The sequence below is a fragment of the Chelonoidis abingdonii genome, chromosome 4, assembly GCF_003597395.2.
Source record: "Chelonoidis abingdonii isolate Lonesome George chromosome 4, CheloAbing_2.0, whole genome shotgun sequence".
NCBI classification, from domain to species: domain Eukaryota; kingdom Metazoa; phylum Chordata; order Testudines; family Testudinidae; genus Chelonoidis; species Chelonoidis abingdonii.
The window spans coordinates 58,062,763-58,076,102 of record NC_133772.1 but is presented as its reverse complement, the minus strand read 5'-3'; the positions used below and the strand labels follow the sequence as shown (position 1 = coordinate 58,076,102).

The window sequence follows — 13,340 nt, the reverse complement described above, 5'->3', positions numbered from 1 at the left end:
CATTAGTAATTCCTCTAGAGTTATTACTTGTGTATACAGTTCAGTTTTAGTATGTGCATTAACTTGTAAGTGTATATGTAGATATATACACACATTTATATACATATAAACATAAAATTTTGAAGTCCAAATTCAGATTATGATCTTCAAGACCTCTAGTTAATGATAATTTTTCTTGTTTGTCTCAGGAGTACTAAAGGCATGGTCCCTATTATGTGTCTTCTCTCCCCTCTTTTGCATGAATCATTCTTCTTTGAACTGATGGTGCTAGGACAGCTGGCATTTTTTATCTCCTAACCAAATTTCCACAAGTAATTGGTAAGTGCAGGATTTTGCTCTTCATAGGAATTTTTTTATATCACATGTAGTTTACAGTTTGAAAAATGAAACTATGGAACTCTTTAAACCATTTTAGAGCACTTTATTTTTGTCATTTTAAAGAGTGAAGCCAGTTTTAGATCAAACTGATTTTTTAAATGGATAATAATGAAAATTATTGTGTGCCTCAGAGTATAATTGTGTTAACAGACATTTGTTCCTTTCAAAAGTACTGGAGCTATTTAAAATCAACACAGAGAAAATAGCTCAATTAAAAATATTTTTTCTACCACCATTTTTGTCTTCCTAGCAACATACTGAGCATGTGACAGTCAAGTCATTTTAGGAGACAGTTTTTAGGCAGACGTGGAGGGAGCTGATGTTTTAAAATTTATTTATTTTAGTGAGACAGACTTCATAGTATTGTGGCATAACAGCTGACTATGTTCATCTTCCTGGCCTTCAGCTGTTTGGAGATTTGTTTTTGCTTTGGTACCCTACTAGCCTGTCAGGCAGCCCGTTTTGGGAACCTATTTATTTCCTATTTTTCTAGTAACAGATGCTGACAAGGGAAGGATTTTAGATTCCTCTTTTCTGTTTGGTTATGCCCACTCTGTGGTTTATTAGCATTTTTATATATAGTATAAAAGTAGTTTGTACCTGTTGGAAAAACTCACAGATTGGTACATTTGGGACCTTGGTGTGAGCTCCCTTTCTCTGCTGTACCTCAGCACCTCTCCTCTCTTTCTCTTCCTGTACTTGTCCTCAGAGGAAGGGCCTACAGACTGACTGACTGGTGGCTATTTTAGTGAAGATACTATGAAAGATTAAATAAATCATATTTTAATATAGTTTCAACAGATGCATTTGTTAAATTCACTATGTTCATAAGCTCTGTAGTCATTATGACAGTTCAGATTTGTAATCTGATATAATACAAAAATATTTTTAGAGATAAACAGCAATACGTGAGGTGTTGACCATCCACCATTTGGGGATGTAGACATTTCTATCACTATTTCTAGTCTTGTGGCATGTAGGTATTTTTAATTTATTACTCAGCTGCCAAAACCACCAATGTTTATTGCAATGTCATAACCTAATGTATTACAGAAAAAAATTCCATATGTTGCATCTCTAGACATTCAGCATCGTCAAATCTTTGAAAGCAGTAGAAGACAGCTTTTGAGAAATAATGCAGTAGGCCAATACCCAGAAGCTTATCCTACAGGATAAGCCAGTGCTGAAAGTGTGCGTAGGGTTTGCAGTGAAAATTAAAATCATTGAGATGAATGGAGGTAGTGTTAACTATTCTTTTGTAGCAAGTACCCTCAGCCGGGAGGATAAACAGTAAGGGGCCAGGCAGAGGAACACATCCTGAAGATGAATGCATTGCTCTGCATATTGTCAACAGGAGGGCTTTGGTTTCCTTGACCACAGGATGCTATTCTGGGAAGAGATGGGATTCATTTGACCAAGAAGAGGAAGAGCATCTTTGGACACTGACTTGCCAATTTAGTGAGGAGGGCTTTAAACTAGGTTCCCAGGAGGCAAGTGACAAAAACTCACAGGAAGGTAAAACAAAAAGGCAACCTTGAGAGAGTGGTGTGGGAGGGGTGGAGTGGGGGATGGAAAATTACAGTAAGGTCATAGAAGTTGCAAGAAGGAAATCAATGGGGAAATCTTCTCAGCATCTGAGATGTCTGTTTACAAACGCAAGAAGTAGGAGGATGAAAAGAAAAAAACTAGAAGTACTGGAATGTAAGCTACATTGTCTTAGTTGGCATCATTGAGACTTGATGAGTAAATCTAATGATGTAGAGGGGGTCATAGTTTGTTCAGGAAGGACAGGCAAGGAAAAAGGGAAGAGGTGTTGCATTGTCTATCAAGAATATACAGTTGTTCTGAGGTCCAGAAGGAGGTGGAAGGTAGAGCAGTTGAAAGTCTTTGGGTGACAATAAAATGGGAAAAGACAGGGTTGGCGTCGTGGGAGGGTCTGTTAGATCACTAAATCATCAGGAGATGTGAGACATTTTTAGAATAAATAATATACAAAACAAAAGACTCGGTAGTAATGGGGGGATTTTAACCACCCAGACATTTGTTGGAAAAGTGTCATGGCAAAAAACATTTGCAATAAATTCTTGCAGTGTATTGGGGACAACTTTTTCTTTTAGAATGTGGAGGAATTACCCAGCGAGACAACCATTTTAGACTTGATTCTGACTAACAGGAAGGAATTGGCTGTGAATCTGAAGGTTGAAGGCAATTTGCGTGAAAGTGATCTTGAAATGATATATTATGTGTTCTAAGGAAAGGAAGGAGTGAGAATGGCAGAATAAGGTCAATGGAATTCAAAAAAGCACTACAGCAAATTCAGAGAACTGTAGGTAAGGTCTCGTGGGGATGAAAATCTAAGGGATAAAGGAGTTCAGGAGAGCTGAATAACAAATTATCCCAATGGAAAGAAGGGGTAGGAAGACTAATAAGAGTCCAATCTGGCTGCATAAGGAGCTCTTTTATTACCTGAAAATCAAAAAGAATGAGTACAAAAGAATAGCACAAGCTTGTAGGAACAATATCCGAAAAGCCTAGGCACAAAATGAGTTACACCTAGCAAGGAGTGTAAAAGGTAATCTGAACAGGTGCTTTAAATACATTAGGAGCAAGGGAAAGAGAAAGGAGTGTGTTGGTCACTACTTAATGGGGAAGAAGAGCTAACAATGGATGATACCGAGGAGACTGAGGTGTTTAATACTTGTTTTGCTTCGGTCTTCACTAAGAGGTTAATTGTGACTGATTTTAAAAAAAATGAATACTAACAGCAAGGGGGAAGGAACACAAACCAAAATAAGGAAAGAACAGGTTAAAGTATATTTAGATAAGTTATAGTTCCTTACTGACCCTGTCAGTCTGAATATATCTAAGTAATTTTGAAGCACTTCTGGAAGATGGGAGAGGTCCCAGAGGACTAGAGAAGGTCAAATATAGTATCTTTTTTTAAGAAGGGGAACAAAAAGGACCTGGAGAAGTATAGACAATTCAGCCTAATTTGAATCCCTGGGAAAATACTGGAACAAATTATTAAACTATCAATTTGTAAGTACCTAGAGGATAAGAGGGTGATAAGTAATAGCAAAAATGAACATGTCAAGAATAAATTATACCAAACCAATCTAATTTCTGTCTTTTGAAGTTACTGGCCTAGTGGATATGGAAGAAGTTGTAGATGTGATATATCTTGATTTCAGTAAAGCTTTTCACTCCCACATGATATTCTTTTAATCAAACTAGGGAAATGTGGTCTAAATTAAATTACTATAAGATGGATGCATAATTGGTTGAAAGACTATACTCAAAAAAATAGTTATCAATTGCTGTCAGACTGGTAGAATGTATCTAGTCGAATCAGATGGGTGTTTCCTGGGTCTGGTAGTATTCAGTATTTTCATTAAAAACTTGGAGTGGAAATTTGCAGATGACACCCAGATAAGAATGGTTGCAAGCACTTTGGAGGATAGGAGTAGAGTTCAAAATGACTTTGACAAATTGAAGAATTAATCTGAAATCAACAAGGTGAAATTCAATAAAGATAAATGCAAAGAGCTACATTTAAGAAGGAAAAATCAAATGCACAGCTAAAAACCAGTTAGGTGGTAGTACTGGTGAAATGGATCTGGGGCTTATAATGGATCATAAATGGCAAAAAAGGCTATCATCATCCTGGGGTGTATTAACAGGAGTGACATATATAAGCACAGGAGGTAATTGTCCTGTTCTACTGCACTCTGGTGAGACATCACCTAGAGTACTATGTCCAGTTCTAGGTGCCAAACTTTAAGAAAGAAATCAACAACTTGGAGAGAGTCCAAAGGAGAGTAACAAAAATGATAAAAGATTTAGAAAACCTTATTCTGTAATTATGTAGCCGCAGAGGCCCTCTGAGGAGTATAGTTCCATTGTTCAAGGGTGGGACTGAATTTGGGGAATCTTTCCAGGGAATGTGTACCCCATAGAATTGGAAGGCTTTAAGCAAATGCACAGCAGGGATTTAGCGCCTGAGCTGGTGGATTCAGCTCTATGCACAATCTGCTGTGCATTTCCACTTGCCCCTCATGGAATGAATGGGTACACAAAAAGGGCAGAGGCTATCCATGCCCTGACTCTTGAATGTAAAGACAAACTAGTGACTGTGTAACCACAGAATAACCTGAAGGGAAAGATTCTTTCCCTTTCTGTTTTCAGAGGGAATCCTCATCACACAGGCTGCCACTCAAGGTGTGCAATTGTAACCCACACACCTTCTGGATGTGGTATTTTCTCCCATCTAATGGCACCAAGACCACTTAGAGAGAGTTAAATGAGTCTACTCTACAGTCTTAGCTAACAGCCAGTTGGCTTTCAGCTCACGCGGTACAGGCTCATGCACTAAGTAGGTCCCCAGTTCGATTCTAGCCGCCAGCTACCAGGGTTACACAATGACATCAGGATTTGGGCCTCAGGCAGACCAAATCTCTGTTGTGAAAGGCTGGCTCTCAGTAGATTCAGCAAGGTAATACAGTGTCAATTTCCATTCAGTTTGCATTTATTAGGTTTTCTGTGTAACAGTAAGTGCTAGATTATTTTTTTTTTAAATGAAAACTTAACTTCTGCAGAAAGTAATGACAAGTTCACTCAGGAAACTTTCATGTCTTTCAAGTTCTGATAGAATGACTTTTGATGTATTCACCTTTCTTTCTCCTCAGAATAGACCAGGGTTTAAAGAAACAGAGCCACTTTGTCTATTGTGAAAATGTGACAACTTTTATAATTGTTTACTTGATGGATGCTAATGGCTTATTTAAATTCCTCAGTGTTGACCATAGAAATAGCTGTTAAACGTATTTAACATATTTAAAGTGTTTTTACTTATTTGATATGTATTTTATTTCAGACAATACATATGTTGTTACACATAAAGAACTACTAATACAGTGTTGGCTAGAGTGCAAAGCTGAATGCTCAAAAGTTAGGAAATTCTGAATTTAAGGTTGCTTTTGAAATTTTGAGTCCTCCCTCCCACTCCCCTGATGTGTATGCAGTTTTTAGCTATGTAATTCTATTATTGAGTGATGAAGTGATACGTAATCACATACTGTTTTTCTCACAGGATATCTGCCTCTTTCAATGCACAGGATAGCAAAATCAGTGAGTTTATCTTCACAATTCCCATATTAGATAGTAGTAGACTGTTGTCCCTATTTGAGAGTAAGGAAACTGAGGCACAGATTATTTTCTAAGGCCAACATTTGCAAAAGTCTCCCAGTTTTATTTCCTGATAGCACCCCATAGTCAGACACTTATGGCCTGTTCTTTCAGAGTAAATATTTTTATAGTACTTACATGTACAAAGTGCTATATCGACATTAACTAATTGATCCTCGCAACACCCCATGGAAGTAAGCATCTCAAAGAAGTCTGTGACAAAGACACGGATAAAATATAGTTCTACTGTAAAGCATTCAGCTGCCTTACTCACAAGAACATTCTTGCTCTACCTGCCTCAAGAGAATGTTATTTTTCTCTGTGGACTACAAACTTTATGACAAAATGTAACAGACAGAAACAGAGAGTTACATATGTAGGAGTTGTCTTGTTTTATAGGAAGCCTAGTCAGGGACAAATGTTTGGCAGACTTTCTGAAAGATGATGTTGCTAAGTTGGTCTCCCAAATAGGAGATGTGGATTGTATTTCCAACATGCTCAATAATAAGGATTGTGAAGATTACAGAATTATTAATACCATTTAGTAAAAGAAGTGAATCTAGATGTGTGATCTCCTGGTTGTCCCTTCTGTTCAGAGGTTCCAGTCCATGTGCTGATTGCTGAAGTGATGCAACAAGGTCAGTTTTACAGGATAGGAAACAGTGACATTTTTTCCCCCAACAGCCTTAACTCAGCCATATCTGAACAGATTTTCCTGAGGCTACCAAGAAACCTCCCTGACCTCAGGACTATCCCCTTGTTAAATTTGAAAATCCTGCTGCAGATCATGAATGTGGAACCACCTCTTTTTTTGAATAAGGGAAAGTGTTCAGTTATCTAAACGAAGGTTATTGTTCTCCTTATAATGATTTGAAAAAAAATCTTTTATGGTTGTGGGGAGAGGGAGAAATTCTAGCATATGCACTTTGGGCTGGTTTTGTGTGCGGCTTCTGTTGGTTTTTTTTAATGTTAAAGCAACCTGCAAATTAAAAAAAGAAAAGCAAAATAAGTTAGCTTTACATACTAGATAAAAAGGTAACTAGGTATTTAGCATATTACTAATAGTTAACTTTATTTCCAAAAACATTGTTACTAATTTGCTGAAAAGCATTTTTTACTTTTACTTTAATATTATGTTGAATGCTCTTATTAAATATTTTGTGGATTTTAACTTTAAAATCTTTGGCTCTTTTTAATTTAGGCCATGTTGGGGTGTAATCATTTATCATATTTGATGTCTCTGGGTTCTTTTTTTGTGTTTGTGTGTAAATATACTTTCACTTCCTCTTTTAAATTGGATGAACTGACTTTTTAAAAAATGAAACAGGTTAAAGTAAGTGCTGCAGGATAAATGTTGATAGCCCCATAACATTTGCAGCTTTATTACAACAATTCTTTCTACATTCTGTGTAGAGTTGCCAGTTTTGGGTGGACATGTACCTGAAGGTTTCATCACATGACAATCTTTATTTAAAGATTAATTCCTGGAAACTCCAGGTCAATCCTGAAAGGTTGGCAACCCTGATTCTGTGGTTGCAGTAGTTGTCCACATGCATATATTTGTATTAGGTAACAAAGAAGACCTTGTCTACACTAGAAAAGTGTACTGGTTTAACTAAATTGATATAAAAATTGATCAAGTTAAGTGGGTGTAAGCAAGGTTAAGGTGATCAAGATAAAGTGTGTCTGTATTAACGGTTTGCAGCTGTGTAACTAAATTGATTTTGATGCATTTTGGAAGTTTGGATTGGGAGTAGGGGGATGTAGGAGGAAAAATAGAAATGTTCAAGCATTAAATCATTCAGGAATAATAATTTCTAAGACGATTCTGTGATTGCCTTCACATTTAATGAAGTTTTTAGACTGTGAAAAGAATCACAGCAAGTTAAGACTCAGTAGTACAGAGTAGAAAATGCAGGCATATAATAACCTAAGCATAACATATAGGTCTTGCGTGGAAAAATTGTCTGTTCAATGCAACTATAATATTCTAATGTGGATTATCTTGAAAAGAAAAAACAAAACCCTAAGGTTTTACTTTTAAAGATATAAATAGCACATTTTCAAATGATAAACTTTTTACCTACTTGTATTTTTAATTTTTTAAAGGCAAAAATGTAATGACTATTTATTTAATTTGCAGAGCACCAGAGATTATACTGGGGTTGCCGTTTTGTGAAGCCATAGACATGTGGTCGCTGGGGTGTGTGATTGCAGAGCTGTTCCTTGGGTGGCCGCTGTATCCAGGAGCACTGGAATATGACCAGGTAGTAGAATAGCTTCATGAATGACTTTGTATTTTAAAATAATGCATCATTTCTTTATTCTAGGCTAAATTCATATGGTGTGATTTTTCTCATGTGCAAGATAACCTGTACTACATTGTTTAATGGAATTAGATTACATGAAAGAGTCCACTTGTATAATTTACTTTTGATTTTATTAAAATTTTCTAAAGGAAAATACTAAATGTTCAAAGTATTGAGGTACTATGGTAGGCATTATCAGCTTCTGTAAATTGGTGTAGCCCCATTGACCTTAATGAAGTTATGCTTATTTAAAGCAGCTGATAATTTGACCCTATTTATACTCTGCACTATTCTAGATAAATACTGTTGATATGGAGACAAATAGGCATACATCCCTCATCAAATACTGTAAGTTTTTCTCATTTTGGTAACCCACAATCTGTTAATTGGAATTAAATACAAGTCTTCATACAGATCCTTTCTTCAAAGATACATGCTGAAATCTCTGTTCCACTGTGGGGTCTGTGTTCCTACTGCAAAACTCTAGACTTCTGGGTTTTGCCCTGTTTTTGAGTGCTATCTCTGCAGTAGAGACACAGCACATGGTATTACCTCCAGATTTCCTTCTGACTGTTAAAGGACTTATGGCCGCTGTGTTTGAATGCTTCAGCTGTATTGCAGTTTTCTGTCTCAAATCTGAGAGGTTTTTGTACCTTTCCTAGTACTTCATTTTGTAGTTTTTTGGGGTGGGCGGGGGCATGGGGAATAAAATGTTTTGTGTCATTGGGATTCATGGCCTCTTAGTTCTCTATTGCCTTGGACTTCAGTCAGAACTTTCCTTTCCCTCATTAGCCACATGTCCCTATGCATACACGTGCCGCCCTTTGTCAGGCTCCATCTCCGTTGCCTGAAAACCTGGCTTCACTCCATATGCCCATTAAAAAAAGTCAGCATCACTGCTAAAATAACAGCTCTGACTAAGGTTCTACCCTTTCTTGTCTGGTGGACAAAACCACAGAAAGTTTGAATGGGGATTCCTTTCCTGATACCTACTACACCTGAGGGAACTATGATTACTGATGCTTCGCTCTTAAGCTGGGGAACTCATATCGACCATTATACTGCAGCGCTCTTAGAGGGGACATGCAGGTTTACTTCTCACTTTTCCTACCACTAACTGAAGAGATAAATATCTACAAAACAACATCCAGTTATTGATTTACGCTTCAAGATGTTTCTACTTGTTGCTTCTTGCTACTAGTACAAGAAATAATCATTGTAATAATGCTTGTGTCATAACATTAAATGCATACTTGGAGACCTGCTAAACAGACAAAAATAAATGTTGGATTATATAACCTTACCACACAGTTCTAAGTAAAGTAAGGCACTTGCCCAAGGGTCAGATACCTCAAGGAAGGGAAATGTTAGAAAACCACATAATTAACTGTTAGTCAAATATATATATTAAAATAATGTTAGAGAAACGAATATTCACATATAGTATTATAAATAATAAAGGAATTTTTGCTTTTTGTATTTCTCTTTGCTGATGCAGCTGTTCAGAACTTAGCTGAAAAGGCTTGAGTGTTGTGTAAACCAGGAAACCTGGTTTGTGTCTCTTATCTGTAAAATCCTCTATCTATGCAAATATCAGACTGAAGAAAGTGTTATGAGAGAATTGTTAGCTCCAGGTACACCCACCCCTCTCCCTCCAGCAAGACAGCTAACAAATAAAAACCCAGGGCCACAAAAACAGACTAGTAAGATAAAAGCAACTGGATGGAACCAGAGGGATTGACAGCAGAGAATAGATGATAGAAATAGACAGATAAAAGGAAGTTTTAGCAAGATAAGCAAAAATATTAATTTAGGTCAGTTGTAATTTATGAATGAGAATGTTTTAATTAGAATTTTAGAATAGTTAGGTACACAATTGAGGTAACCTGGTAAAGTTATGGAACAAGGAGTAAAAGATAGATGATGGACAAAAAAGAGTGGAGGAGACACAGGAAGAATAGTCGAACATAGAAACTAGGGATTTAAAGAGAGTCGTCCTGTCCCTGAGGATGGTAATTTGATCACTTATCTTTCTTGCCTTATCTGTTTTTGCAAGTATAAGTAATTCATAGGGGATAATAGCTTTGTCTTAAAATGTACAAAATAAAGACTAAAAGAAACTGTTTAAGCCTAAATTGAAGTAGATCTTATTTTTCATCCAATATTTAGCTGACCAGAGGTACTGCATTCTAGAACTGAATAGTGAAAATCCCCTAAAGAGCTCTTCTAGATACTACTGTCATTGTTTTATATATACCCACTCCCCCAAACCATTTATAAATATTGTTTGCAAAATAAAATCAGCCCAAAGTAACTAGAAATATTACAAGGGAGGATTTAAATACCAATATGGCAATCTCACTTTCACAGAATGTCGCTTGTGGAAACACATTCCAGGACTTCACTGTTACCGACATCAGATCATTACATGGTCTTAAGGATGTCTGCCAAAATTATTGCTGTTTGTTAATATAGTTGGCAAATAAAAAAAAAAAAAAAAGGAAAAAATATAATGGTCTTTTGGGATTTTTTGGCAGCTCATCTATTTCTATAATACAGACTCCAATTAACCTGAAATTCTTAACTATATCTTTTACAGTTTTTATTCTGGAGCACTTCACCTGTGTCTCTATAGAGTTAACAGTGGGTTACAAGGCTGCTTGAGTTGGGAATGAATCAGTCAGTTACCCTCTTTGTAGGCACTGTTTTAAAGTTAATGAGAAAGGTACAAAATGTGGAGAAGTACCTGGTTGTGGTTTCAAAATCATATTTTCTCTCTTGTAATTTGCCACACAGAAAATTCAGGTTCAGCTAACATTAAAGATCTGATTTAAACTCACAACAGAAGGAAAATATAAAGAGAAGGCTGTAACGTATTCACATATTGAACATCATATGATGTTCTTAGATCCCTACAATACTCATGCACAACAATGTGAGTTAAGGTAAAAATATCAGTCTTAGCTTTGATTACTCTGTCATGTTTTTAAGGATTTAAGTCAAATCCTTGACACTTTTAAATATTTCTGATGATCCAACATTTTAAAATTGTAGTACCTAAAAGAAATAAATGATTGTGAAATGATATGATTATAGTATGATGGTGTGGCTTGTTAATAGTAATCACTGTTTTGAAAGAAATATATATATAAAAACACCCATCATACCTTCTATACTAATAGTAATTTATGGATAATTAAAGTAAAACATCTTGGTATACATTTAGTTATAGGCCTGATACAATGTCCACTGAAGTCAACAGAGATACTCCCATTGTTCTAAATGGATGTTGGGATCAGGCCCTATATAATGAAGGATTCCAAAGTACTTGACAAACAATATTCTGAAATTTCACTCACTGCTGAAATGCAGCCTTTTTTGGAGTGAAACGCACATTCACTATGACCGGTTTCAGAGTAGTAGCCGTGTTAGTCTGTATCTGCAAAAAGAACAGGAGTACTTATGGCACCTTAGAGACTAACAAATTTATTTGAGCATAAGCTTTCGTGGGCTACCGTCCACTTCATCGGATGCATAGAATGGGACATATATACATATTCACTATGTAACAGAGCACAACAACATATAAAGGAAGTGAAAAAACTGCCAAAGAATACTGTGTCTAACTGAAAACACAGGGACAATTTTAGGTGGGTAGAATGTGAGTAGCCAAATGAAATTTGGCTGGACTGGGGGGCGTTAACACCTGTATCAAGAGAGGTCTAACATTTTTATATAGCACGTTTGCAAAATGGCAATCATCAGAATGTTTGGAGAAACTGGGACAAAAAATTAACTCTTTATCACTGTGGATATATATGGTCTTGTCATTAAACAACATGGAAATTCTTTTAATACCTGTTGAAAGAACTGTGGCATACAACTAACCCATCCCACTGTAAAATGTTACTTGTGCTGGGACACCATGCATCACTTGGTTTCAAATATGATTTTTGAATTATTAGAAGAATAGTACCTTGTATGTTAATTATAAGGGGGGAAACTGAGTATTCATGTCCTCTTCTGAATGGAACAAACATCTTTCCTGAGCTTATCTGTAAGGCCTTAGTACAGGTCTTAATAAGGATTTGAATGAGGGGAGGACGGTGACTTTGTGAAACTGCTCCTGGAGAACATTCCATGCATATGGAGTCATGATTACTGCAGAGTTTGCAGTAGTTCTGAACCAGTAAGTAATGTAAATAAAAGACTCATTGCTGACCAAAATTATGTCCTCGTTTAACTATACCACTTTAGATGCTTGGATATTTAGGGTTTTCTCCTGATAATAGATGGAGAGACTAATACAAAATTTTTTAAAGTGCTGTTTCTCTCCTACATAAGAGTTGTTTGCCCACTCTCAGTCCTCTTAGCTTTTTTTCGTGTGGGAAATGATGAAGTGCAAGTTTCTATCTTTGTAGATCATAATTTGAAAACAAGAAGTTAAGTTCCTTCTGCTTTTTCCTCCCCTAGATTCGTTACATTTCACAGACTCAAGGTTTGCCAGGAGAGCAGTTGTTGAACATGGGAACGAAAACTGCAAGATTTTTCTGTAGAGAAACAGATGCCCCATATTCTGGTTGGAGGTTAAAGGTAAGAAGTATAAAATAATTGAAAAAATAGTATAATGCATACAAACACATAGGCCAAATTAAGGTTTCTTATTTACAATATGGAGATCTTCACAAATTTGCAAAACTAAGATAGAATTATGTCTTCTGTCTAAATAATCGTAGGCCAGCTGTACTCTACAAACCTATATTGGTGTAACTGTATTGCTCAAGGGTGTGAAAAATCCACACCCTTAGGCAATGTAGTTATACTGACCTAATCCCTTTCATAGGCAGGGTTATGTCAATGGGATATCTTCTTCCGTCAACATAGCTACTGCCTCTTGTCATAACTAATCCTCCTCCCCAATGGGAGAAGCTCTCCCTTCAGCGTATTAGCGTCTTTATTAAAGCACTGTAGCAGTGCAGCTGCACTGTAGCACTATATGTGAGACAACCCCCCAGACATATGTGGTTTAATTTCTCTGCTATAAAAAGAATTAAGTAGCTCCTGTGTTATCTCTGGGGAGAGACCCACAAAGGCTTAGGCAGTATTGAGTAAAGTGCTAAGTACAGATAACAAATGGAGTTAAATCTTGATGCCTGGTCACGAAATTCTGAAGCAATAGAAGCAAAATAAAATATCATTCCATAGTAGGTTGTTTGGTGTATTTTGCTTAGTATGTTTAAAATGCAAAGTGAGGATTGCTGACTGGGTGTACTGTTGGTGCCACTGTCCACTAATGAATGCCTTTTGGTCCCAGATTATGTTAGAGCTTTCTAAGTGCTTCAGTGTGGCTATTCTTGGTCTCCAACCTTGATATTTCTGTTGGATCTCACTTTAACTTCCATCTGATCTCTTTCAGTATGAATGGATGTGAATGTTGGCGTTTATTGGCTAGAGAATGTATCTTTTTAT

General features: G+C 36.5%; 1 protein-coding gene across 12 annotated transcripts in view; it reads left to right on the top strand.

The window, feature by feature from the left end:
• Positions 1 to 13,340, top strand: part of HIPK3 (homeodomain interacting protein kinase 3) — a 148,405-nt gene that overhangs the window by 102,594 nt on the left and 32,471 nt on the right. For 11 of the 12 annotated variants that reach the window (XM_075065206.1, XM_032769831.2, XM_032769838.2 and 8 more), the window contains 2 exons: positions 7,706 to 7,829; positions 12,345 to 12,464. In XM_075065206.1, coding sequence (XP_074921307.1) covers positions 7,706 to 7,829; positions 12,345 to 12,464 — 244 coding nt within the window. Of the gene's footprint in view, positions 1 to 262; positions 319 to 7,705; positions 7,830 to 12,344; positions 12,465 to 13,340 lie in introns of those variants that run through there. The other variant, XM_032769836.2, reaches the window with a different exon arrangement.